Raw genomic sequence first — 27580 nt, forward strand, 5'->3', positions numbered from 1 at the left:
GTGAAAGCATGAGCAGGGGAGGGTCAGAGAGAGAAGGAGACACAGAATCCAAAGCAAGCTCCAGGCTCTGAGCTGTCAGCACAGAGCCCCATGCAGGGCTTAAACTCATTAACCGTGAGATCATGACCTGAGCTGAAGTTGGATGCTTAACCAACTGAGCCACCCAGCCACCCCACGTGCATTCTTTTCTAAAATTGCCTAACATTATCCCAAGCCTTTTGACAAATGGGATCCCCATCTTCTCAATGACTGATTGCTCCACATACACATGAATAGAGAAGCCTTTAAAACTCACTTTTAACCCTTCCAGATGTTGTTTGATTAGGTAGACAGTTTGAATTAATAAGGACAAGAAAAGTGTAGACAAAGTGCCTTTACCTCGCCAGGAGGAATGCCAACGCAAATCCTATCAACAGCGGGCTTCCTCTTTCTTCTGTAGATCTGCAACCGACAAAGTGCACACATTCATGAGCCATGGTGAATCATAGCTATCCCAAGCAACTGTGGAAGAGGGAATTATAACCCAAATACACATGAAGTAAGACTCATCAGTAAAACTAAGTCACACATTTGATATGCTAAGAGCCTTGGTCTGTCTCTGTAGCAACTGGCTTCTGAAGGACTCTGAAGCTCAAAATAAAAGTGAACTTCTTTTTATTTTTAATTTCATATCAACCTTTTTATCTTTGTTTTTATTATTTTTTAATGTTTATTTATTCTGGGGGGAGGGGGGCAGAGAGAGAGGGGGAGAGAGAGAATCCCAAGCAGGCTCTGCACTGTCAGCAGAAAGCCCTATGTGGGGCTCAAACGCATGAACCATGAGATCATGACCTGAGCCAAAGTCGGAAACTTAACCAACTGAGCCACCCAGGCACCCCTTATGTTTATTTTGAGAAAGAACATGCGTGTGCACACACACACTCACACAAGTGGGGGAGGGGCAGAGAGAGGGAGGGACAGAGAGAATCTCAAGCAGGCTCCATGCTTGCTCTCAGTGTAGAGCCTAACATGGGGCTTGATCTCAAGAACCTTTGAGATCATGACCTAAGCGGAAATCAACAGTTGGCTACTTAACTGACTGAGCCACCCCGGTGTGCCTACTATCAACCTTCTCTGAAGACATATTAGTCATTAAAATATAACTTTTCATTTACTTGATAGATTTTTAAAAAATTAAACTGCGCAGGGTAAAAATGTATCATTGAAGCACTGCAAATATTGTTTGTAGATATTATAAAAAAGTAAATTGTTGGGATTGTGGCACCTAGCGTGGGCTGAAACAAACCTTCCTCCTGAGACATATGGAGACATGCCAGCTTTTTAGACTATGACTCTCAAAATCAGCCATTTATTCTTCCTACCTCAGCTTTGACTGGATGTACAATTTTAGTATGTTTTAATAACAAACACAAAAGTGTAAGTGTGAAAAACAAATATACTTGAGAACAAGACTTCATATTATAAAATATTCTCAGTAGGATTTCTTTCATTAAGAAGTCCCCTCAGTGTATTTTAAATAAAATTAAATACTAGATAGAAACTTGGTATAGATGTACATATTTGGGGAAACATGCTCTTTTTATTAAGCAAATCAGCAAAAATGACCGTTTCCAACATATAAAGCTGAAAACAACTGAATACAAGTTGTTACAGCCTGTACTGTCTCACCTTTGTCAGCTCCTTGATTTCCAAGATGTCATTCTGTCCTCCACCATCAAGAATTCTCTGTCTTTCCCGCTTCACATCTTCATCCTCATCATTCAATGGAGGAAGCCTTGCATTTACAGGTCTTGGGGGAAAATTTTTAAGAAAAAAAAAAAATCAACCCTTTCAAGGTATCTTTCAAGACAAAGACCCAATTTCTAAGCAAGCCCTATAAAATATACCCTCTTTAATTTTTAGGATCAGCAGTGCTGTGGGCTAGAGGATACCCACATTAGGAAAATCAGTTGGATTGTCTTGAGATCAATGCAAAGAAACCACCACTGACTAGTGCTTCCCCATGTTCCTCTGTGACCCTCAACCAGGCGCTCCATGAGTTCTGAGAAAACGCTCACCTGGGCCTGATGAAGAATCTGTACTGGATCAGAACAGTGATGAGGAAGAATACCACCCCTTCCACAGCCATGGCGAAGAGGTTTCGTCCCACTAAGTCCCAAGACAGTGGTGAAACAAAACGATTCTCCCCTGAAGACACAATGTAGAGATCCAGTCAGAATGGAGGCACCAAACACCATGGCCCTTCCTCAAATTCAGGCTCAAATTTGTCTATGTTCCCAAAAACACCAATGGTTCCTGTCTATGACAAGTAAGGGAGTGATTACTTTTAAAGTCTGATTTAGAGTAGCATTTTGGGAAAATATACTATGACCCAGTAATCAGTCAGAATTTCAGAACTAAAATGTATTAGATCTCTAATTTCATATCTTATATTTCCTTTTTAATGAGACATGCCACAAATCCCTTTTAAAAAGGCAAACAATCCAGGGTAATTTTAAGGGTATTTTAGCAAACTGTTTCACTGAAGATTAGAGAGTGCTTTAAAAAGATGCCCCTTTCAGTAGCATATAATGTAACCTATTGAACTAATTAAATCATCTGGCTTTATGGGAATACTCCTTACATTCCTTATACATCTCCTGTGCACTTGTTAATTGAAAAGAAAGAAAAATAGTCCCTCTTCTATGTCCATTAAATAACATGGCCCATCTAGCTATATGAGCCAGTGGATAAAGAACAGTAATGTGGCCACAGGAGAAATATTTTTAAAGACTCTAGAGATTGAAAAAGCTGCAATAAATTATCTTTTTATAGACTTTGTAAAAGGTAATAGATGGCCACTCTGCAGACCCACGACTTTCCTAGTAGTCAGAGCCAAAGTTTGTACCCTTCCTTCTGGTTCTTGGGACTGTATCCAATTATAACTGTGGTTTGCCTTTTCCAGTGACTAACAAACCCAACCAGTGGCTTTATGCACTGGGTCCAGGATGAAGCCAGTATTTTCCTTAACTCCTTACCTCCAAAATTGCCCTCTCACTTTTCTCAAGGCTATCAGAGGCACAGACAAATGTTGCATCAAAAGATCCACGCCACATCCAGCTTCATTGTCATGAACCCTCTGAGTGGTGGGAAGTCCTATGCCCAGTCACCAGTCTCTTTCCAAAACAAAGCCCAGAGTCCCAAGGCCCATGAAAACTGTCATCTCCATGAAAGCACCCTCTAGCCACTGCTGTCGCTCACCAAACCTTTCCAGGGCATCAGCCATTGCCTGATTTTTCACCATGTCGATGAGCCCCCGTCCCAGGCAAAAATGTGGGAAAATCAAGAATACAGACTTCAGGATATCATTGATGTTATTCAGTTTCTAAAAAAATAAAAAATAAAAAAAAATAAGAAAGAAATGTCATTTCTTCAAATGAATGTCATTTGTGGTTTAGGCTAAAAATATATCAAGGTCTAAAATACGAGAGATTAGAAAAATTTGGATTCGCTGGGGTCAAACTGAACCTTTGAATTCAGACACCAATCAATAGTAACAGCCATAGTTGATGATACATAACCCAATAAAATTTCTTTAGAAAATCTGAAGTAAAAAAAAAAAAAAATTGAAGTAATGCTATGAATATGTAGAAAAAGGAGCAAAGTTTGGAAACAGTTATTTTTAATCAGAGGCAAATCCATAATAAAATACTGGCTTAGCATTTCAAAAGCAAATTGCTCATGTCTGGGTAATATTTCAGTTTCAGGATTTTGTAGGCATTTTAAAAATCCTTCTTGTACACGTCAAGCCAGTGGCCAAATAGCCAACAATTAAGTTGCCATGTGCTGGATGCCCTGTGTTAGGGCACAGGGGAGGCCAAGGTTAATAAACAGTCTCTACTCTGAGGAAATTACTACATAACTGGTAGTACTGGAGGCATGAACTGAGGGTTTGGGGAGCACAGGAGAAAGAGAGCACCTCCCGCTTGGCAGGTAAGGAAAGCTTCATATTTGAGCAGAGTATTGAAGGCTTAGTGAGATACTACCAGGCTCTGTAGTAAAAGTCAGGCCTACAGGAGTATGGACGGTTCAAGCCAACAACGAACTCAGCTAAAACTACAGAGCCTTGGGAAAGGGTATGGTGAGATTTGGCCAGGAAGAGCTATGCACCTCTAAAGGCCTTGCATGCTAAGTTAAGGTGTTTGGACAAAGACAGTAACAACAGGAATGGACAGGGCCCTTAAAGAGATCTGGAACCAGAAGACTAGACAAGGTAAACAGTTCAATGTGGGACATAAGCAAAAGCATATACGATGACTATAATACTGCCAGCTGGGGTGATTGGGTAGATAGGAATGCCATCCAGTGGGACGGGAATGGCAAGAGAAGTACTAGGTTTTGAAAGAAAAGATGATTAGGACAGGTCAAGTATGGGGCATCTAGAAATAATCTAACTGGAGCCATCTGCTAGGCAAGTGAAAATGTGAGACTAGAGTTCCAGGGAACAATGAGGGCTAAAGGCATAGATCCGGGAGATAACTATGTAAGACATGGAGAGAGGGTTGGTCAAAGCCTCGGGAATGAATGGCATCACACAGAGATAACATCTCAAGTGGAAAGCAAAGATGGCACAGGACCAAATAGTGGGAAGAGCAACACTTAAACAGAAAGGAGTACAAAAGAACCTGTCAAAGGAAACTCAAGGGTTTGATCAAACTAAGAAATATAAAAAAAAAAGGAGGAGAAAGACATGCTATTCAAACCCGGCGGGGAGAGAATCTGAAAAAGGATGGAGTGGTCAGCGGGGTCAACACCACAGACAAGTAGCATTAGATCATTATTCCATGCTGTCCTCTGGCTCGCAGAGATGCTCATCCCCATAAGAGCTGCTCTTTCAGCAGACTCACATTGTTGGTGAATAGCTCCAGCACAAAAGTGGCCACACTGCCGTTGATCCCAATGAAGAGGTTCACGCTGGTGAGGACCACGTAGGCTGTGCTGGGGATCTTGAACACGAAGGAGGCTGGGTACATGAGAGGTGTGATCGACCACCTGGTGAGGCACAAAGACACATGTCCACTGGGTGTCCCCTGCCTTCCCTCAGAAACTGGGCACTATATGCCTTACCCCCATCCACAGGTGCCTTACCCATACAGCAAAAGTAGAAGGGCTAGCACAGGCAGGTTGGTAGAGGACACGTAAGACTTCTGCTGGAAGCAGATGAAGATGATAATGACCAGCGTGGCAGGGACCACATAGTTGCACTAAAAGTGAAAAGCAAGGAAATAAGGTTCACCCCTGAGTCAGAGACACAACACATCTCAAGTCTTCACCATCATAGGACAAGAAAGGGCAGATAAACATATTGGGATAATAACTTTGAATTAATGAAGCCACATAAAGCATTAATCAAAATATCGGACAATACATTTTGACAAGCATTTTACCCTTGGCTGATTTTATAAACTGCATGCCCTTTCTGTCTTTCCAACAGCTAAGCCAAGGTGTCACGCTCAGTAAACGTATACTGAACAATGGATTCCCAGTCAGAGTAATTACAATTTCACAGCAGCAAATAAGCTTCCATTATTCTTCCCAAAGATGATTGTGTGCTTCATCGTTAATGCTATATTATAGTCTGCCCAAGTTCAATCTCACATGTAATCTATTTATAAGCGCTTACCTCATAACATGAATGTCACAATTGTTTCATCACACTGAGAATAATTTTCAAGGCTGTCCTGACAGTGTGTCAAGCATTAAAATGCAGATATAAAGACCTGACTACAGGACAATTATGAGAATTCATAGCTGGTGGACCAAAGTACAGGCAGGGAGGGGAAGTGGGCTTGTTGGCTGTTAAAAGAATTTGAGCTTCAGACTGCAGGGCTCTGTCTCAGCCCCATTCTTCCCAGTATGTTTATCAACAACTTAGATGAAGACATGCTTTTAGTAGATTTCAGACTCTCTAAAGCAGGAAGGGACAGATAATACACAGGAAGATAAGGGATAGCTCTGAGGTCACAGACTTGATAGTCCATCTCTGAACCTCCTGTGCCTGCCACAGTCAGACGCATAGTGAGCACTTAAGTATGTGTTTACCAAATGAAGTAATCACTGGATCAAGACAAAAACAAAACCAAATGGATACTAAACAAGATGCAGTGTAATAGGGATAAACATGAAGTTTAGGTTCAGAAAATCAATTGCATTAGTATAGAGTGAAAGAGACCCCATTCACCAATCATTATATGAAATGGAAATTACAGTTCACTACCAAGTTGCCATCTAGACAGTGCTACCTCCCCATGTAATACCCATGGGCTAAGTAATGAAAGTATGGCATAAAGATCAACTCTCTCTAGATATGTAACCCTTCAGACCTCAGCCTGAACACAAGGTTAGTTTTTGGCTTGGCTTTTCAAAAGGAACATTAACAACGTGGGGCATGGCCATAGAAAGGCAACATATCGGAACAGTGAGAAGTCTGAGAGGCTTGGTATAATCAAAACAAACATCATCATCATTACTCATGTTTGTACAGTGCTTTAGAGATTACTAAGTATGTTCTCATATAGATCATCTTATATGGGGAAGACCTGGGTTAAATGAAAGCTGTCTTTAAATACCTGAAGGACTGTGCGGTGGGAGAAGAATTAAATTTGTTCTGTGTGGCTTACAATTAATGGAAGTCAAGGGAGATAAACTTCAACTCCACTTTACAAAAATTTGAAGTTCAGAATTCTTTTAAGTCCTCTATATTGGTCTGAACAGAAGCAATGTATTAGAGCTGGCATAAAAATATATTTGAAATGGATGGATAAGCTTCTGGGTAAAATGTATAGAGTTTTCAACTGAAAGATGGATTTCCTACCAAGGTAAAGAACACCCTGATTCTGGTGGTGAAAACCTACCAGACAAGGTAAAGGCACTGAAGTTTTGACTAAGGGTCTTCCAGCTTGATGTTACTTTGAAAAATGGTCAGTTAGGAAATTAGCGGCAGCGGTATTAATTGCAGCATGGACAGATTTTTCTTTCCAGCGGGAGATCAGCTCTGTATTTGATGCCATACTTAGTGTCATGAGAGTATACAACTGCCTCTGCCTTTTCCTTTTTCATTCATCTTTGACTAGCTAGTACACTTTTAGAAAAGCCGGGGCGGGGGGCTCTTTCGTCCAACCCACAGCCCTAATGATTTATAAAACAGCAGAAGACTGGAGTTCTTACCATATCCCACACAAAATTGGAGAGCCAATAGATGACAGGCTTCACTCCACTGATGAACTGCAGGTGTTTTGCTTTGCTGACCCGCTCTTGGATCAGGAACACCACAAAGCTGGCCGGGACGAAGGACATTGCAAAGATGACACAGATGGACACAAGGACATCCACTGATGTAGTCATCCTGAAAACAAAAGGCAGTGAGGCTATGAGAGGCCACTGATGCAGCTGAGGACCCAATCAAGTGAGATACACGTGCGCGCACACACACACACACACACACACACACAAACACACAAGTGTCTGAGATCTGAGGGAAAAATATCTGTTCACCAAACGAATTTCATTCAGGGTTAAAGATGATTATTTTCAAGTAAAAAAAAAAAATTCTGATGATTAAAATGCAAAAGTGATTTCAGTGAGGCAAAAAAGAACCCATTACCATAGTGAAATTATTTTAAAAAGTCTAAGAATGGTCAAATGGCATCCACTTTGGTCTTCCTTTCTTGACACTTAAGAGCATTAAGTTATAAATTTTCACACATATAGGGCTACTGTATCTTGAAAACTAAATAAAGCATAAATATTAGTGTGAAACTATTCAAATAAGTTAATTTCCGGCTTTAAATAAATTTGAAAACAATAGTATGCAGCATATGTAACAAAAATTCTCAGATTCTTTTTTTAAGAATTATAAGCTCATTAAAGAGGGTATAATATAAACTATTCTTATATATATTAATTATATATAAAGTTGGTATAAAGATCCTAGTGACATACATTTTCTATATGAGTTCAGCAGAAATAGCTGTGCCATGCTCCATATACAGGGAAGAATCTAATGCTGAGTGCTAGACTTGGGCAATTTACATGAATTGCCTCATTTAACACCATACATCTAGAAATTTAGAAACCAGATTCAAACATAGATCTGTATGATTCCAAAGGCTATGCCCTTTAAACTATATTATACTGGCTTTAAACTTCACACATACACACACACACACACACACACACACTTGACTGAGGAATTAAAAAGACAAGCTGATAAAAGTATGCTTCACCAAGTTTAGAAAACAGTGGTTTCAAAACTAATAAAACCATTTTTTAAATTTATTTTTTTAATGTTTATTCATGTTTTGAGAGACAGAGCGTGACCAGGAGAGGGGCAGAGAGAGAGAGGGAGACACAGAGCCTGAAGCAGGCTCCAGGCTCTGAGCTGTCAGCACAGAGCCCCACACAGGGCTTGAACCCAAAAACCATGAGATCATGACCTGAGCTGAAGTCGGCCACTTAACCGAGTCACCCAGGCACCCTGATTTTTTATTAACCAATGTGTAAATGGTGAGATAAAGTATTTTAGGATTTTATTGACAATTTTAGTTTACATAAATTCACTAAATGTAATGGTCTTTAGACATCAGGGTCCTTTATCTTCTGCAGTTTAATCCCTATCAGCCAATTCATATGATCATTTTCTACCTAGAACCTGAATTAATAATCCAGATATACAATAATATAACTGTGGCCTCTGCTGATACTCCAGAACCAGTTTCACACTTATTTCCCCTACTCCAGGAGTCCACCAACACCCTCTCATCCTCCTACCCCACCCATTCAGACATAGTCACACTTACAGAGCCACTTCTGAGAGCTGCTGCTTAGTGAGATTCAGAGGGTGATTGAAAGCGGTAATCCCATACTGGCTGGGGTTCTCTCCCTTCTGCAGGTTGGCCCGGAGGATGGCATTGTTCATGACATTCAAGAAAGAGCTGATGGCATGCCAGCCCTTGTTGTTGAACCACACCTAAAATAAAATACACCAGGTACAAAGTAATGCTTCCAAATCCTTCTTCTGGAGGTAGATGCACATACAAAAAAACATGGGCGTAAATTTTAGGAATTCCAGTCATATACCAAGATAAAACATTATAGTCTGAGAACATGGCAAAGTAATCACAGTAGCCAGGGTATGTGGAGCACAGATCATATGGCCAGGTGCCGTGCCAACGACCCTATACCTTTAACTCACTCAATCCTCCCCATAGTTTTAAGAGAGACATGATTATGATCTCCCTTTCTTAGATTAGTAAACTGAGGCTTAGATAAGTTAGGTAACTTGGTCACGGTCACAACAGTTCACTTGGTTGGTATGTCTGGTGGCAAAGCAAATTCTCTTCATTGCTATACTGTATGGCCTCTGTGGTAAAATTAGTAGCTCTTTTCTGTCATGAACACACCTGTCAACATTATGAGTCGTTCATCAAGAAGCTACTAGAACAAAGGGCTTTACCTTGACGTTATTTTTCGTGTCTAGTCCTGTCATGAATCTTCCCAAGCTGCTGAGAAATCGATCTGCAGAACTGTCCTGTGAACAAAAGAAACTTGCGTCAGCTGGGATGGTTCACAGGGAAGGGCAAGGGGACAACGATGTGAGGAGCAATATTTTACTGCTTTGTTCACTGAGGTGAGATTTGAAGCCACTGGATAACTGGCGCCCAAGAAACAAGTGACCAGAAATCTTAAGCATTCGTGCTGCCCCAAACCACAAGTCTTGAAGGAGTTGCAGGGATGCCCGGTGACTCAAAGTCCCAAGATGCAGATGTCTCACTTAACTGAGTGGTGAGGATTCTCCCAAGTGTTCCCCTGGAGTCCTCCTAAGATCCAGAACTACACTCAGTGTGCTGAGGTATTGGATATGTAGGGTCTGTGCGTCAAAAGTGGCGATACGACTTTAGGACTATTGTGGCTGCCCATGATTCTGGAATGCAGGTCATCTGACCCCTCAATTCTCATTTAAAAATGGGAAACCAGAGGGGCGCCTGAGCGGCTCAGTCAGTTAGGTATCCAACCTCGGCTCGTAATCTCGTGGTCTGTGGGTTTGAGCCCCGCACTGGGCTTGACAGCCTGGAGCCTGCTTTAGACTTTGTGTCTCCTTCTCTCTCTCTGCCCCTCCCCTGCCTTGTCTCTCTCTCTCTCTCTCTCTCTCTCTCTCTCTCTCTCTCTCTCAAAACTAAACACTAAAAAAAAATTGGAGTGGCGGGGAGGGAACCTGGGTGGTTCAGTCAGTTAAGCGGTCGACTTCAGCTCAGGTCATAATCTCACAGTCATGAGTTTGAGCCCTATGTTGGGCTCTGTGCTGACAGCTCAGAGCCTGGAGCCTGCTTTGGATTCTGTGTCTCCCTCTCTCTTGGCCCCTCCCCCACTCACGTTCTTTCTCTCAAAAATAAACAAATATTTAAAAAAAATTTTTAATAAAAAAAAAACCAGAAGTACTGAGAAATGAAGTGGGTGCTTTATAGAGGTCCTGCTGCCAACTTTAAGGAAATAATTCATTTCCTGTTTAACCAGTGATTGTTTTAGAAAAGTATGTTTGAAGCCCAGTTTATTTGCCTACTGGCTAAATTCACGAACTGAAGTTATTCTGAGAGCTTTTAAATCTCTGAATTTTTTTTGATCTATGTTTTCAGATATTAAACATACACTGTGTACCCTACTCTTGGCTGGCACAAGATCAGTAAATCCCAACAACAGCTTTGTATTCAAAAATCTTAAAAACAGTAAGTGGCTGGGTGATTAGATGTACCTGTCAACTACTCCCACATAGCAGCAACTCTAGGCCCATTTTTATGACATGTCCTAGAATGGATACCATACCTTGGCCAGCTTCAAGTGTTTCTTCACTTGCTTGATGGCATTATTAACTTCTTGACTTGAAGGAAGTGAATGAGAATTACTGGCACCCAGGGAAAACCCTCCGTACCTACAAGAACATCCTGGCATTAAAATACAGCACGGTACACAGTATTGTTGAGCAGCAGACACCCCGTGAATTTGTGCATGCTTCATGTAGATGAATTGCTTATTCAAAGAAGGACTGAAGCTAGCCTTGGAGAAAGCTGCATCTTGGCCTCCTCTAATGAATTCTGGCAATCTCTTAACTCTTATGGTTACCGCGCAAGTGGGAAGGACCTGCATGTGATTATACACAGAGTGAGATGTCTGAGACATTAAGAATGGTCGTTCGCCTCACAGTCTGATGTCCCAGGCCTGCACGTGGGTGTCTGGGCAGGGTTCTGGGTTTCGAGACAATCAGATGGCGAGTTGGAGGAGGGACACTGACCAGAGTAGCCTGGGGAGGAGGGCTTATAGACAGGCCTTGGCTCTTTTCTAGCACGAAGACTACTTTAGGGGTCCCAGTTTGCATCTGCTCTGTGCAGAGGTCTGTGGGTGCTGGCCCTTGGGGAAAAAGCAAAGAGGAAAAGTGGGAAGCAGTGATGGAGCTAAGTTTTGAGGCAGCCATATAAGCTATCTCATTTTCTAGTAAGTACAAATTGGCTTCAAGCATTGTTCCTTTCTTCCCTAGTGCTACCTGTTCCTTCAAAACCTACATAGGTAAAGGAGTTCAAACACTGTGAAGATAAGTAACTTTGATGCCTCTTATTTCATCCAAGATCTTCTTGGTCTCATTCTAGAGGCCTGAAAAATTATCCTGGAGTCCCTAGTACCCCTTGGGAATGTGTCAACAGCATAAGGTATTTCCTCACAATACTGTGCTTCCCTGTTAAATCCCTAGAGACCTCTAAGAAACTGCTGAATATCCTCCAGGGGATCAGAGTGCCAAATCTTTCAAAGGCATCTGAAGTAGCAGCTGAGCACCAAGTAATCCCCACACCCCAGCCTCCTGGGATCTGGGATACCTGGATCAAAGTCATCCTTCTGAACTACTGGAGTCCAGAAAATATAAAAGCAAGCACAGGAAGAGATCAACTTACCTAAACTCATTCACCCAGATCTTGTTCTTTAAACTGCAGAAGCCAAAGAAAAAGAAACCAAAAATCAGTGTGAAGAAACATTGATCCTATTCCTGATGATACAAAAGAAGTTACTATCTACCTGAGGAAATAAACAGAGACAAAGAATCCGGTGATCAGGCTGGTGTTGGGGGGTGGTACCCACGGAAGGATGCCCCAGTCACTGTGTCTTTTTCTCCCCATCTTAAAACCATATTATTTATATGAAAATCATGCTTTGGGTTAAACCAATTCAAAAGCCACCTTACAAAGATGTGACTGAACCAAAAGATGTTTTTAAATTCTTTTTAAGTAGGCTCTACACCCAAAGTGGGGTTCAAACTCATGACCTTGATATCAAGAGTTGAATGTTCTATACCACCTAAGCCAGATAGGCACCCTGAAACTTACTGAATTCAAGGTTATATGTTAACTATGGAGGACATGGAAAGGTTATGCCTCGTTCTTGGAAACTCGCAGTGATTATCATTCAAGCACACCCCAGCCCTGTCATTTAAAGTCACTGAGAATACCTAATAGAGAGGCTCAACAAACCAAAAGGAAACCAGAATGAACATTTCCTGGGCATCAAGTACTCAATGCTGTGCAGTGATGCCCCAGGAACGTTCATGGCTCTCTCAAGGTTCCACAGCCAAGTCAGACCATTGAGTTGGCCCAGGGCTCACTTCATAGCACTACATATTACCAAAATTATCATGCATTCCATTCAGGAGAGGCCCTTTATATGTATCATGTCATTTCATCTGCACCACAGAATAGTAAGAGGACAGTTAAGGACAACTGATTGCTCCTGGTAAAACAGATAATAAGTAGAATTCAAATTTGAATCCAGATTTTTTGTTGTTGACAAATAACCTGGTGCAAATATAAGGTGTATAACAATTTGATCTGACGTACTATGTATTACAATATGATTACCATGGTGCTGTTAGCTAATACCTCCATCATGTCCTGTAACTATTTTCTCGTTTTTGTGGTAAGCACATTTTTAAGATCTAGTTGCTTCATAACTTGGAAGTATAGAATACAGTATTTTTAACTACAATCAACAGTGTACATTTGATCTCAAGAACTTTTCTAATGCACAGCACTGTGATTATGCTGGAAAGCCCTAACATTGATGCTAACACTAAAAGTTCATAATACTTACCTTTTCTAGCTTAGGAAAATATCCTAAACTCCCAAAAGCCAACATCAGCCAAAATTTGATGGCTTCAATCCCCCTCCCCCCACACACTCAGCCTGCTATTTTTAGACCTATAATTCCCCTACCCAGGAAGGACCAGGTTTAGTAAATAATGACCTTTTGGCTATGATCTGCACATAGGTCTTCACAAGATAATCCGAAATGTTTCTTCCCGTCAGGTTCTGAAGGATGTCTGCAGTGTTCTGTTTCCTCTGTCATCACAGAAAAACCAAGCACAAGTGTCTTTATGGACCACAATTGGAACAGAAACAAAAAATCAAAGACTACAGTGACACATGTCCCTCAAACATGGACCACAGTATGACCAGACCCCAGGTGCTGCCATCATCCAAACACCAAAGCCTAGTCCATTCTGCCCTCAGCATTGGCCATTCCCTTCTGCCAAGCTAACATGTTCCCAGGAAACTATTCTGAACTGCTAAACTGCTATTCTGAGCTGCTGTAGAATATGATTTGTATAGTCACAAAGGTATTTAGGGGAGCAGTGTCATTGACTCTATGCCCAGTGAATTCTCTTGTTCACTGGAGTTATACTGATGAATAGATCAGCTGTTATTTTAGGGAGAAGTAACCAGGATACCTTTAAGTTCTCACACCCATTTGAAATCACTTGTCCTCACCCTGCAACCTAGATACTGATACAGCAGCAGAGGGAGATCACAAACAAGCCTCTTCCTGAAATCGTTCTCAGAAAAAAGGCTCAGGACTGCTCCCCACACTCACAGTCCTGGAGAATGTCAGAATTTTAAGACCCACAGAAGCTTCATGGGCCAGCCTCCCTAATTCAGAGGTGGGGAAACAGGTCCAGGCACTGAGGGGCCTGTCCTAGGTCACCAGCTCATCTGTGGTAGAACCAGGGATGAAGCCAGGCCTGTCATGCTATATGTTCTGTCAACACTACCTCAGCAGGAGAAGCCAGAGTGTGTCTTCCACAGCCCACTGATCCCGAGCGTTGGGTTCTGGCTTTAACTCGAACAGGTAAGTAAGCTAGGCTGACTTTTTTCAAACTAGAGAAACAAGCTAAGCTAAGTTAGAAACTTATGGACCAGCTTCTTCCCTTCAAAACTCACATGCTTGTTGTCCCCACAGAATTAAGATCAAGACTGAAAGACAACCCCCTGCATGACTGGTCATCCATTCCTTCTTCCTAACGGAAGCGCCCCAGCCCACCCCGCACCGCCATCTGCTCAGTCACACTGAGACTGACTCACTTGTGGAGGAGGCAGCCCCCCTGCCCCCAGGGGACACACAGGCAGCATCTTCTTGATTTTGTCGTTGCTACACTGGCAGGCGGGTGAGGGGTTCTCCATCGTCCAGTTCCCACTTTGGAAGAGTTTCGTGATGGTCTGGGGAACCGGGGCGGTGGTCCACTCCTCTTCCCCCACTGAGCAAGGCATGTCTCTGCAGAGGGAAGACATCAAAGGTAGCATCACCCGAGAGGGCCTGGCCTTTCCTGGTGCCTCAGGAGCACAGATCAATCAATAACAACCACAAACATGCATCTATCCCCTCTCCATTTGTGTGATCTCCCCACAGACCTGTGAGCCGCAAACTTCCTTTGCAGTTAAGGATGATGGAACACAAAGAGCCTGAAATGCTCACCTACCAAACTCCAGTCAATGCAATCCACCAGCATTTGGTCTCCTGCCCCTGTGTTCACTCAACGAATATTCACTGAGCATCTATGTGCCAGACACTGTTCGGCACATTTGAGAGTCTGGGGTGAACAAGACAAAGTCTCTGCCTGCATGGAGCTTACATTCCTGTGCAGGAATTTGGCAATAAACAAATGTCACCTAGCCAAAAATAAAGCAAAATAAGAGGGAAATGGGAAACAGGGCTACTTCTCCCAAAGAGGGTGATACTTCTCCCAAGGCATACACGATTAGAAAGAGAAGCCAAGAAAAGATTTGGGGAGAAAGAACACTATAAGCAAGGGCAATAGAAAGTGAGAAAATGAGCTTTCCATGTTTGAGGAACAGCAGGAAGGCAGTGTGGCTGGGGCGAGATGAGCTAGGAGGGAGAAAGTGGAAGAGGAGGGGTGGAGGGAGGCAGGTGCCAGATGATCGGGTCAGGGAAGGAGTCTGCATGTTATGCTCAATGTGCTGAAAATCTGGTGCAGAATGGAAAGATTCAGTTTACGTCTTAAAATGAGTAGAGAATTGGGGTTGGGGAGGGATGGGGAGAGGGTGCTCAGTGCATGAAGAGCTAGGTTGTTTGCAAGCACCCTGGGTGACAAAAGACAAATCCTTTGTGCCTGACTTGAGCTCTGAATCCCTGTGGACCACCAATAAGATGCTTGCCTTCTTGGGTCTTATCTTCTCCACTAGTAAAATAAAAGTACACAATGACATGTTGCAACAAGTCATTTCTAGTATCCTTCCTAGCTTCAAATTCTACAATTTAACGCGCAGCCACATTCTTGTTATGCTTGAACGTACTAAAAATTTCAAAGGAACAGATTTGTGTATTGCTCTCTAGTTCTCTCTAAAGCACTGTGACTTGATGCAAAAGTCAGAGTAAGACACAGTACCTCCTGAAGCTCACTCTAAAATCTTCACAAAATGATTGGCTGAGACAAAGCTCAATGCCACAGTCAATGTCACAAATTTCCCTCAGTTCTCCTCCTTTTGGTAAGACCTAGAATGCGAATTCAGTAAAGGTTGCCAGAGTGGGGCCCCTTCCATTGCACCACATCCCTAACACACATTCAGTGGTGCTCTTCCCCAAGGCTGTGTGTCCTCTGATGGCAGGGACCCAACCTCTTTTGTCCCTGCAGGCTCCCTAAGCCCAGACCCGGCTCCTTCCATGGCTGCCACCTGTCTGTGAGTCCACAATGCTCACAGGCGTGTGTGGAATCCACCCAACTCTATTAGCATCTCATCTCATTCTCCTACCTCACCTATACAACTTGCAGGATTGTCCAAAGGCAAAAGTCTTGTGACTTCAAATAGGATGTCTCCATGTCTTTTTCCATGTCCTTCTCCATCACAATCATCTTGTTCTTTAGGATGACATTGGCTGCTAGGGCTTACCACCCACTAAGCATTAAATTCCAGCACATGTTTAGTAAATATCTAATAGTAAGAACTAGCAAGTACATGGTAACTCTCCATCTAGAAATCTGCTCTGAAACCTTGTATGCCTGAGCACCGTGCTCACTGGTCACTTGCGAGGTCAGTACCTTGCCTTTAAAACCGGGAACTCAAATTAGCTTTTCTCCAATCTTCATATTCCCACACTCTCCATAATTCCTCAGAGTCTGTGATGTAACTGCCTGAATCTCATTCGACCTCAGCCTGGAACTTCAAACCTGCCTGGGCCGTAGTTTGGCTCCCTTGCAAACTCAACTCTCTTCAAGGTCTTTATGCACAAAGACTTCCACACACATCTTCCCTCATACCCATTTAGACACACATTGGTGTTTCACTGCATTTATTCATACACTATTTCCTTAAAATGGATTTCGAAGGAAAGCACAAAAATATGCAACTCTAAAAGAAGAACGTGTCCATTTTTGTACACAATAATATAACATCTTTTCAGGTTGGCAAAGTGAAGAAACTGATAAGCAAAACTGAAAATTATATATAATGGCAGTCTATCTCTGCTTTTAGGTACAGGAGCTGGTAGAAAGGAAGAAGGGAAAAGCATTTTTATCAGTATGAAGTGCTATTTAAATTAAATATTAATCCATAAAGCAGTAAATAAACGTCTGCAGTGATTTACTTTGTGGGATGTTAGAAAACTCTCCTAGTCTGCTATGTTTATTTACAGATGGTCTGGTTAGATATCTCTGAGCCTTTTAAAAATAAAAAATAGTTCGAAAGACAGATGACACTAGACACAATGTGGCATCTATCACAGCTGATAAGGGCAATATATTAGACATCAAATCAGGTGACAAGCCTAAGAAGACCCAGCTGTGGAGAGTCTCATAGTTCAAGTGGCACTCACGGGATTGGGTTTCCTTCCATACATCGGGTCCCGAAGCCAGGGTTTCTGGTGAGGGCATTCAAGAGTTCCTGGGTGCCCATGTCCTCAGGAGCATCATTACTGTGGGTACATGACAGGCAGCCAGCTTAGCAATACATTAAAACCAGGAATTGGAAGGTAGAATTGGTTTTCTAAATTATACACTTCACTAGCCACTTCCTGTGTGCCAAGCTCTTAAAACAGAAATGAATCAATGCAGAACCTACCCCAAAGGAGCTCTGACATGGACTGAATATTTTTTTTAATTTTTTAAAAATATTTATTTTATGGGAGAGAGAGAGAGAGAGAGAGAGAGAGAGAGAGAGAGAGAGAGAGGAGGAGGGGCAGAGAGAGGGAGACACAGAAGCCAAAGCAGGTTCCAGGCTCTGAGATGTCAGCACAGAGCCTGATGCGGGGCTTGAACTCACAAGCTGTGAGATCACGACCTGAGCCGAAGTCAGCCGCTTAACTGACTGAGCCACCCAGGTGCCCCCAAGACATGGACTGAATATTTAAGATCAAGGTAACATACAGCCCTCTGAAGCAGAGCTTGTGTTAGTTCTATGTATGGAGTTTTTCGTGTGTGTGTGTATGTGTGTATGAACACATGTATACATACATGCACATTTACATATGGATTTCTTTAATGCAAAGAAATTCATTAAGGATCAGTTTTTCAAAAAATACCTTCACAGTTAGCCATGAAACCTGAACTCAACAGGCAAGAAACACAGGGTAAGAGGAGGAGGAACGGTTTCACCTATTCATGGATTTTTTTGTTTCCTTTGTTTGGTCTACAAATAGTGTAAGACCGAAGAAAACTTCTGCTTAGGGAAATAGAGAAATTTCTTTGTACTTTTCTTTGAAGCACTGGATTGTTCCAGAGTAGCTGGCATTTGTGTCTAAAGAACACACACTAGGGGCACCTGGGTGGCTCAGCTAGTTAATCATCTGACTTTGGCTCAGGTCATGATCTTGCAGTTCATGAGTTAGAGTCCCACGTTGGGCTCTGTGCTGAAAAGCTCAGAGCCTGGCACCTGCTTCAGATTCTGTGTCTGTCTCTCTCTCTGCTCCTCTGCCACTCATACTTTGTCTCTGTGTCTCTCACAAATAAATAAACATTAAAGGCACACACTAGTTACTACCTGTAACTTAATGAGCACATTAACTGTACTGTGCACAAACAAGAACGTGGGGGTGTAATGCTGTGACAGTGTATGGAAGCCCTGTGATCAAACAACAAAGTTCAAACATAGCTTTGAAACGCCAAGTACCCGACAGCTTCATCACAGATGTATTCCAAGGGAAGATTATTTACATAAAGCATATAGGACCGTTCCTGATGACAGCAGTATAAAAGGAAACAAGCTCCAAAGTGGCAACAGAGAACTGGTCTATTATTTGAGGTTCGATTTGCTGCTGTTCTTTGCATCCCATATTAGTTTGTGCAGGGGCTTTGGGACACCTGATAAAATCCACATTCTTGAGTCCACCTCCCCTTGGCCCTCAGCACAGTAAACACCTGGGTCTGTCTGGGCTCTCTTCTGTCCCTGGGCGCAGAAGGCAAGCACATACCTGACAAATGTGTACTGTTCGTTGTACATCCAGGGCTGAAGCTCCAGGCTGGGGTACTTGCCAAAGGGTGGCACGATCAAGCTGAACACCAGGGCAATGCAGACAAACACAGCTGGCAGGACAATCTATAACCAGGGGGTAGAGGGGAAAGGAAATTGCAAAACAAGTGCAAGTGTTAGAAAGAAGGGCACAGGGCAAGCCCCTAAGAGTCCAGCTAGCCTCCCAAACCAGCCAGCATGCAAATGAGCAGTACAGGGCCCATAGCAGAGCTCTACCAAGGCACTCATGGCAGGTTAGAAGCAGCAGATCCTGAGAACTAAACCTCTTCCCTCCAGGCATTTCTGGAAGCTGGCAGCACAAGGCCAGAGGCTATGGCCACCTGGCAGAAGCCCCAAGCTAAAAACTTCAGAGGAAACAGTAGTCATATGTCAGGGTGACTCAGAACATAGGGTCCTGTCCTCTGCCCTCTGAAGACCAAAGACCACACTGGACCAGGAGCCCAGCTCAGCTCTGAGAAAGGCTGAGAGAAAAGCCCTGGACCAGGAGTCCGAAGACCTGAAACCTGGTTCTGTCTCTACTCTTAGCGTATCCATGTGAAGTCCCTTCCCACTGTGGCCTCATGTGCTCACTTGTAATCTGCAGACCAAGACTAAATGACCCAGTAAGATCCCACTCTGAAAGGGAAAAAGCAGCCACTGTCACCATATAATGGCCTCAAAATGCGTCAAGACCTAAATCCTTCTTTATGGGAAAATACATGACAATGATCTAGTTATTGTTACAGCCCTAAGTAGTAGTATCATCATCACCAATCAACAAACAAAGTAGTTGAACTCAGAGAGACTAAGTAACGTGCTCAAGGCCACACAGCCAGTAAGTCACAGAACCATAATTCAAATCCAGGTCTGTATCTCCAAACTCATACTCTCCTGCATTATCCACATAGTCTATAGGGAAGAATCTCTTGATTTTATACTTCTTGATTTTATAGAGTGGGGTAATTTCATCCTTTCCGAGCAAGTGACTTAGCATGCCAACACTCACATGCAGACAATAGTGTAGTGAGTCTTCTCAGTCTGTTTGCCCATTTTTTTTCTTTCCTCTGTGGCTACCTTGTTGTCAATTTGCAGTTTTTAAAGAAAAATCACGTTTCCAAGAAATGTATATATCAAGTGCATCTGGACGTATCATTTCTCAGGTTATGAAAACTCAATGTGCCCAGCAATTTTTCTGAACTCTGCCTCTCTCCCACAATCCTTTACAGTAAAACTCACAGACACATATATATAGCACCACTCCATGTCAGGCCCCATTCTAAGCAGTTACTTATTTTAATCCTCTTAACAGCCCTGTGTTGCAGGTATGTTATCTTCATTCTAAAGATGACTAGATGGAGGCAGAGAAGAAACTTGCCCGCAGACGCATGAATGCCAAGAAGCAGTACTGGGACTGAAATAGTGTCTGGCCCCAGCATCCATCTTCTAACCATGACCCTCTCCTGCCTCCACTGGTCAGGGAGCCAGCAGCCCACCCATGAAGCCAGAGTCCCAGGCCTGGAACGGCTCTTGTTACCTGAGCAAAGAATCCCTTCCGACTCCGTCTGGCAATCAGCAGCCTCTTCCACAGAAGGGCCACAAACTGCTGCTGTGTGAGTTTCCAGCCCTTCACCTGGTAGGAGCCTTTGCCGTCCATCCCGCTGAGCAGGTCTGTCTCTCTGGATTCTATAAGAAGCCAACACCGAAGGTCACCTGTTATCTTAGGCAGTTTTGACATCACCATGCTCCTCCCTCCAACATCCTCAGCAACCATCTGGGAGGCTTGTGTTTGAAAGCACAAGTGTCTCAAAAGTAAAGGGCTTTCAGGACAAATCTGTGTCTGAGGAAAAGTTAGGACTCCAAATGTCCAACAGCAACAGCTTGTGCCTTCTAGTTCTTGTCTGAGGAGTACAGAAAATGAAGGTGCCTTGAGACAATGCAAAATACGTGTTCACATGTAAACTGTTTTACATACAGTCATTCACATGAATCAAGTCATCCTCACTTTCTCATAGAATATTCTATGCAGCCATGCATTTAGGCTGACATAATTGAGAACACACGATGCTGATCTGTCTCCCATCCATTATATTTTTGGTAAAAGGTAGACACATTCAAATGATCTAAGTACTGACAATGCATAAAGTCAAGGAGAACATGAGGGCCACACACATGTGAGCAGGACTGAGACAGCCAGAAAGGTTTCTGCTCTGAACAACTGTATCAAAATCCAGGTCTTACATTAATGATTCCTAACTGAGGTGCTTTAACATCTTAACAGTATTTGTTTGACTTCTTGCCTCCCCTTCACCATCCCAGTCAAACACACAGGGACACACTCATCCAGAATATCTAAGTCTAAGGTGCAATTAACTCTAAAATATGACTTATTAGAGATCCTTCAACCATTCAAACAATACTTATTTAACAATTAAACACCTAATGTATGCAAGAAGCCGGGTCTCCACAGAAAATAAATGAATTCAGAGGACTGAGGCAGCATCCTTTTATATTTGTCTTGAGAAAAAGAGCCCAACTAAATGAAGAAAGCAATGAGGATAGGTTCTTTCAGGACTGATGGGTTGCCCAATGCTAGAAAAGGGAACGTGGCTTTTCTCATCTTCCCCCTTCCCTTTGGACCCTGTATGCATCTATCATCCTGAGCTTAAAGCCATCGAAAGGAAACATTGGAGTACACAAGACAGAAATTCACTTTCCAACAACAGGATACAAATCTTGCCCAAACAGACCTGGGTCTACATCAGAATCATTAGGATCAATGACATCATCTTCAGTGAATGGGCGAAGACAGCTTTGCTTGTCCCCAAAGGCCCGTCTGTTTCGTCTTGCTGGCAAGGTGCCATCTGAAGGCAAAATGAAGAGATTCCACATTTTATTTTTAACAAAACTAACCCTCCTCATCTGTCACGATGTATACACTGAAAATAATAATGCGATAAAGCAAGTCAAAGGGAAAGGCACAGTACTGGTGAGCCAAGACAGCCTGCAGAGGGTGCTGCCCAGAGTGCATACAGCTCCCCCAGAGGGTTACCTGAAGTCTCAGCGTCCACCCCACTCTCTTCAGCCACTTTGAGAAATATCTGAAAAACAGAGGTGAGAATATTCTCAACACCATTTTATGAGAGCAACCATCACCCCCACAATTGTTACATTATTGAGTGGCTTATTAGCCCCTAAAGACAAAAAGTAAAAGCTTCCTTTAATAATAATACTTTCTCAGTCAATTGGGAGTGAAGGCATTTTTAACTGGAGAACATTTCCTCAGTAGTCAGAACTATCAATCCAAACAATCCTTTTCAAATTAAAGGCATGACATTACAACACGACAGCAGAAGAAATTTGTTCTGCATCTACAGGGAGCCCATCAGGTGGCCTCTTCCAGGTCTATGGCTCCAAATCTCTGAGTAAGCTAGCACCATGATAAGTCATCCAAGACAGAATGACCAAAAGATGATGGGTTCCCTATCACTAGAAATATTAAGTCAGGGATTCAAGTATCAGAAGAGAATGTGAACTAGCCAACGATTTCTAAATGCTGAACTATAGACCACAGCCTGGGAAGCATGTAATAATTCTGACTCAAAGACTCTGGCTCTGAGGCATGGAATTTTATTGTCAATAATATCCTCAGATGATTTTTGGTGCATGGCCAAGCTTGAGGACCACTGGGCCAGAAAAATGTTGTATCCCTCCGTGTCTATGATGTTCTGTCTCTCAAGGGAGGCGCTGCTACATGGTAAAAAGTATGGGCTTTGCAGCCCACACTCAATCAACCCCGATGCTCAGGTCAGCGTCCCCAAGTGCCCATTTTTTCACTTATGAGGATTAAATTAAGTTACAATTATTTAAAAAAAGAATGCACCCAGTTCAGTACCAGGCACACAGAGATTCTCCATAAATGTTGGCTATTTATATGCATGGCTATGACACAGCCACATCAGGGAACAATCCTAATAAAGCTCTCCTGTTATCTCACACCACAAATTTAAAAGTTAACTGTGGCCAACAATAGCTCAATATCAATGGCCCAAAGGAGCAATAACCTGCTTCATGGTAATCCTATTCCCCTGGGGAAAGGCAGGCTGCCTGTCCGGCCTTGGGACCATGGGCTCCACTCTACTCTGACAGTCACTTAACTTACTTCTTCCAGCGTAGTCTCTGAGATGCCATAACTAGAGATGCCCAGGTCTGAGAGCCGGTCATCAATCTCATGGAAGAGTTCCACAAAGGCCCCCTCTTTTGCAGCTTCATAGGGCAGCACATAAGTCAGCTCATGCCCAATATCTTCCACTAGCCGGGCCTCAGCCACATGCTTCCTGATGAGGTTGGAGATAGCGGATACATCTATAGGGACCAAAGCACAGTGACAGCTCAGCTGGCTCAGAGGCCTCCCCATGCCTACTCCTCAGAAGCTAGCTTCCCACACAGGATACCTGTCCCAGATACTGAAGTCAGTCCACATGTTCATCTCTGGCCTGAGAGTTTCTGTGAGTGAGGACTGGGTCTTATTCACCCTTTTATCACCAAAGCCAGGCACACTGTAGGTTCTCAGTACATTGTGGGTGGGTGGGTGGAAGGATGGAAGGGTGGGTGGGTGGGCATGCAGAAGACTTTCTGAGGTTAAAAGCTTTGTGTCTGTTGCCTAAACTCTAGGATTCTTCGATGGAAAACTTGAGTAGAGGTAAAGGATCCTTCACCCTTCCCCAACCTTCTAAAGGAGGCTCCTTCATTTACCTCAATAAAGGGGCTAATCAAACAGTTCATGGAAGGAGACACCTTCCTGGAAAAAGCCAGTTGTTAGGACTGGGCATAGACAGACACAGTAAAGCCTTCTGCTCCATATGTGTTACTGGTGACGCTGGCCTCCTATATGTACCTCCTAAGGAAAACACAGCAGGCTACTCTCCATCTTCTGAGTTTTTGCTCTCCTTCACTACTGAGCTCCAATCCCTCCCCATAGTGTGATCCTCAGCAACTCATCCCTGGTCTCCAGGGTCCAGCCAGATCCATTCCCCAGGGGGCAACCCCCCGACCCCCAATCATGTCAGCTTCTTAGGGACACTGCCCTGCCAGCTCCCAGGCCGAGCCCCAGGCTCCCCAGCAAGCATTAAGCCAATCTGCCACCAAGCTGCACCCTTCTCCCACAGCCACCCAGCCCCAGCCCAGCAGCAAACCTTGAGTCAGCGCCACCAGCCTCTGCACCTCTCCTCCTCTGCCTCCACTCTGCCCAGCTGGGGGAAGCTCAGGCACCACCTGAATAAGAAACCCCAGAATCCTTACCGATGGTCAGCGTGTCACTTTCATGGTCGCTGCCCAGGCCAGCATCAGAACTGCTCTGAGAAACACTGTCCTCCTGATGGCAAAGAAGGAGGTGAGAATGGGTCAGGGACCGAGCAAGGTACAGCCACCAGAACCTTCGCCAGGGAGGGCTTTCATGAGGCTCTATTGTGTGTGAACTGGAAAGGCTTCTCTTAGGAAGCAACGAACAGGGCAGCCATGGCTTCTGAAGCCACTGTCTGACATGCATGTGCTGTGTGGACGGGAGGTCAGGAAGCAGAGCTGTCCATGGGACCGTGGCCTGCCAATGAATGCTGTAGCCAGGCATTTACTGACCTTTGTAGACATGGGATTCACCTGGCTAATTGGTCCAGTGCTTCTCCGGCTTTAATCTGTGTTTAGTCACCTGGGGATCTTGTTAAAATGCAGATTCTGATTTAGTGGGTCAGAGTTGGGCCCACATTTCTGCATTTCTAACAAGCTCCCAAGTAATCCCAATGCTGCTAGTCCTCAGACCACACTTTGAGTAACCAGGCACTAGTTAAAAGGTAAATAAGCGGACAGGAGTTGAAGATTAGGATGTAAATGTTTCAGGTGCCACTGGTTCCAACACATAAATCAAATCAACCTCAGGCATAGACTGAAGAACAGAGGAAAAAACATACCTGGTTATTGGGTTCTGGTGCCACCTCTGTTATTTACCTGCTGGATGACCTTGAATAAACTCCACAATCCCTACAAGCCTCACTTAACCTAACCTGGGGTGATAATCACAATACCTTCCCTCCCAAAGTTGCTTTGTACTTTGAGATGATAGAAGTTTAAAAAAAAATAAGTTTGTAAGATAACAAGGCTACAAAGAATTAACTATTATCATTATATTCTTTTATGCCCCAAATCTGCTAGGGTGAGTATCAGGCATGAAATCAGTGCTCAATAAATATTTGCTGTTTTGTAAGTTAAAAGTGAAGGTCAATGAGATCTAGAGGTAATAAGCAGCAACAGCAGGACTTTCTGGAAATAGGGTTCCTCACTCTTAGCAAGTCTTTTTCCTTCGATATAATAAAGCCCTCTAAGGACCTTCCCTATCACTCACTGTGCCTCCATAGGAAACAGGAAGTGGGATTCAACCAAGTTTGGACCGCAGGAACACAAGCCCCCTGAGCTTTCCACATACAAAGTATGAGGTGACTTCAAAGGGACCATAGCATAGGGCGATGGTGACCCCCACGCGGCAGAGTGGGGTGGAACTGAACAAGCCACTCACAGCCAACCAGCCCTGAATACACTCCCTGGACCCAGTACAAGCCCAGCAATGAAAATGCAACTCACCTTCTTCAGGTATGACACAGTGCTACTGCTATTTCTGCAGGAACTGAGGGAGGATTCCACATCTTTCTTGACCAGGGTCAGGTAGTAGCCTGTTCCCAGCTGGTTCTTGAGAAACAGGGAGGAGCCCACACAGCACAGCTTCCCATGGGAAATGATGGCAATCCTGTCCCCCAGGATGTCTGCTTCATCCATGTGGTGTGTGGAAAGAATAATGGTCCGGCCTGCCAAACACAAACACAAGGACGTGGGACTAGTGACGCCTGTTGGTTCTCACTGACTGAAGCAGCTGGAACTGCAGAAATCTTAGCAGCGGTAACCAAGGCAGAAGGACCTGGAAGCCTGGGTGGCCATGACCCCGAAGATGGAACAGTCAACCTCACAGATTCTGCATCCTCACAGGACAAAGAACATAACATTCATTTGGGAAAGTGCTACATGTCAGGCAGCGTGTGAGGGGTCTGCATGCATTCTCAAGTAACTTAATCCTCTATGAAGCAGGCACTGCTGTTATGATAGGTAAAGAAACTAAGACAAGTTAAACGACTTTTCCAAGTTCTCAGGGCCAGCTAGAGCTGGCCCCAGAGTCCATGGTCCTCATTTGCTCATCTACTTTTTCAACACATACATATATGGCACCATGTTGGGAACAGAGATGAACAAAGACACAGCCTCCGTTCTCGGCAGTCTCAACCTATAGGGGAACATAGTTAAAATAGACACATCTGAGTTCTATGCTAGAGGTAGCTCTGGTGACCATGCCCGTTATCCCCATTACTTTTCTTTCTGGCCCCTAGATCAGGAAGCCTAAATTTTAAGTGTCTTGTAAACCAGGACTTCCACAAACATACCATGGGTGAGCACAGAGCTTTAAGAAAAGAAGTCTGAGGGGCGCTTGGTAGCTCAGTCGGTTAAGCATCCAATTTCGGCTCAGGTCATGATCTCACAGTTCATGAGTTCGAGCCCTACATTGGGCTCTGGGCTCACAGCTCAGAGCCTGGAGCCTGCTCTGGATTCTGTCTCCCTCTCTCTCTGCCCCTCCCCTGCTCACTCTCTCTCTCTCTCAAAAATAAACACTGAAAAAAATTTTTAAAAGAAAAGAAGTCTGACATTTTCCTTGAGAAGCAATTCTGTTGCTCTAGCAACACAGCCCCAGCCATACTTCTCAAGAGTTTCTCCATCCCTCCCTCCCAGTCCATAACTCAAAATAAATACACATCGGCTACCTTGTCGATATTTCAGCAGTAGCTCCCATATTCCCCTGCGGGAGTAAGGGTCCACGCCAGCTGTGGGCTCATCCAGAATGACAACCTTGGATCCCCCAACAAAGGCCAAAGCCACAGACAGCTTTCTCTTCATTCCACCTAAGAGACAGAGAGAGAGAGATGTTCCAGAACTGGCCCCAGACAGCAAAGGCAGAGGTATTGAGGGACAAATGAAGGCACCTACTTGGGACAAGCCAGGGACCCATTTATGACCTACTCACCACCCCTATGGGGACACTGGGGCAGCTGTTGTTTCCCTGGTGTGTGCATGTGGGGGAGGTTGTTGGAGGAGGGGAAATCACCTGAGAGCTGACTCGTTTTGCTTTTCAGTTTACTGGGAGGCAAACCAACATCCAGGGCCATTTGCTCCATCTCTGCTTTCACATGCTTCTCTGAGAGCCCCTTTAGACGTGCATAGAACCAGATGTGTTCTTCCACAGTCAGCCTGGGGACAGAGGGCAGGTCAGAACTGCACCCCCCAGGCTGCATCAGAATACAGTGCTTCCTGACCCAGAACAGAATAGGCATGTTTCCACCGCCCACAAACCTTTTCTAACTTTATAAACTTCTGAAAAATTATAGGAAGAATCAAGACAGAACAACAGTAAGCAACACCTAAGCTGCTGAAGAAGCCAAAACTGTCATGTGACAGGTCCCTTCCTACCAATTCTCAGCAGGCCTGCCCACCACACATCAGGCAGCTGCAACTTTCAATCTCAGGTCCTCAAAGGGCCCACCCTGCAGCCCCATCAACCAAGAAGCTGGCTTGGCAATCACCTGGAGCAGCCCTCCTGAACCTCAAAGGACCTCACACTACACAAGAAAGGAGATCCCTGTGGAGGACATGAGCCTGAGCTGCTTGCATTAGGTACGAGAGAATTG

The 27580-nt window shown here is 43.8% G+C and overlaps 1 protein-coding gene across 5 annotated transcripts in view; it reads right to left on the minus strand.

Moving 5' to 3' along the window:
* The window catches only part of ABCA1 (ATP binding cassette subfamily A member 1), a 132397-nt gene that overhangs the window by 10651 nt on the left and 94166 nt on the right, over positions 1-27580 (minus strand). For 2 of the 5 annotated variants that reach the window (XM_043565433.1, XM_043565434.1), the window contains exons 21-43: positions 27001-27143; positions 26660-26797; positions 25437-25657; positions 24002-24080; positions 22969-23171; positions 21859-21907; positions 21557-21670; positions 20344-20492; positions 18772-18896; positions 17179-17277; positions 14433-14622; positions 13318-13412; positions 11976-12008; positions 10858-10963; positions 9494-9568; positions 8838-9007; positions 7207-7384; positions 5128-5243; positions 4887-5031; positions 3241-3364; positions 2058-2187; positions 1669-1789; positions 379-441 (exon numbers count right to left, since the gene is read on the minus strand). In XM_043565433.1, coding sequence (XP_043421368.1) covers positions 379-441; positions 1669-1789; positions 2058-2187; positions 3241-3364; positions 4887-5031; positions 5128-5243; positions 7207-7384; positions 8838-9007; positions 9494-9568; positions 10858-10963; positions 11976-12008; positions 13318-13412; positions 14433-14622; positions 17179-17277; positions 18772-18896; positions 20344-20492; positions 21557-21670; positions 21859-21907; positions 22969-23171; positions 24002-24080; positions 25437-25657; positions 26660-26797; positions 27001-27143 — 2866 coding nt within the window. Of the gene's footprint in view, positions 1-378; positions 442-1668; positions 1790-2057; positions 2188-3240; positions 3365-4886; positions 5032-5127; positions 5244-7206; positions 7385-8837; positions 9008-9493; positions 9569-10857; positions 10964-11975; positions 12009-13317; positions 13413-14432; positions 14623-17178; positions 17278-18771; positions 18897-20343; positions 20493-21556; positions 21671-21858; positions 21908-22968; positions 23172-24001; positions 24081-24107; positions 24181-25436; positions 25658-26659; positions 26798-27000; positions 27144-27580 lie in introns of all 5 variants that reach the window. The other 3 variants (XM_043565435.1, XM_043565436.1, XM_043565437.1) reach the window with 2 other exon arrangements.

This window comes from Prionailurus bengalensis, chromosome D4, assembly GCF_016509475.1.
Source record: "Prionailurus bengalensis isolate Pbe53 chromosome D4, Fcat_Pben_1.1_paternal_pri, whole genome shotgun sequence".
Classification (NCBI taxonomy): Eukaryota; Metazoa; Chordata; class Mammalia; order Carnivora; family Felidae; genus Prionailurus; species Prionailurus bengalensis.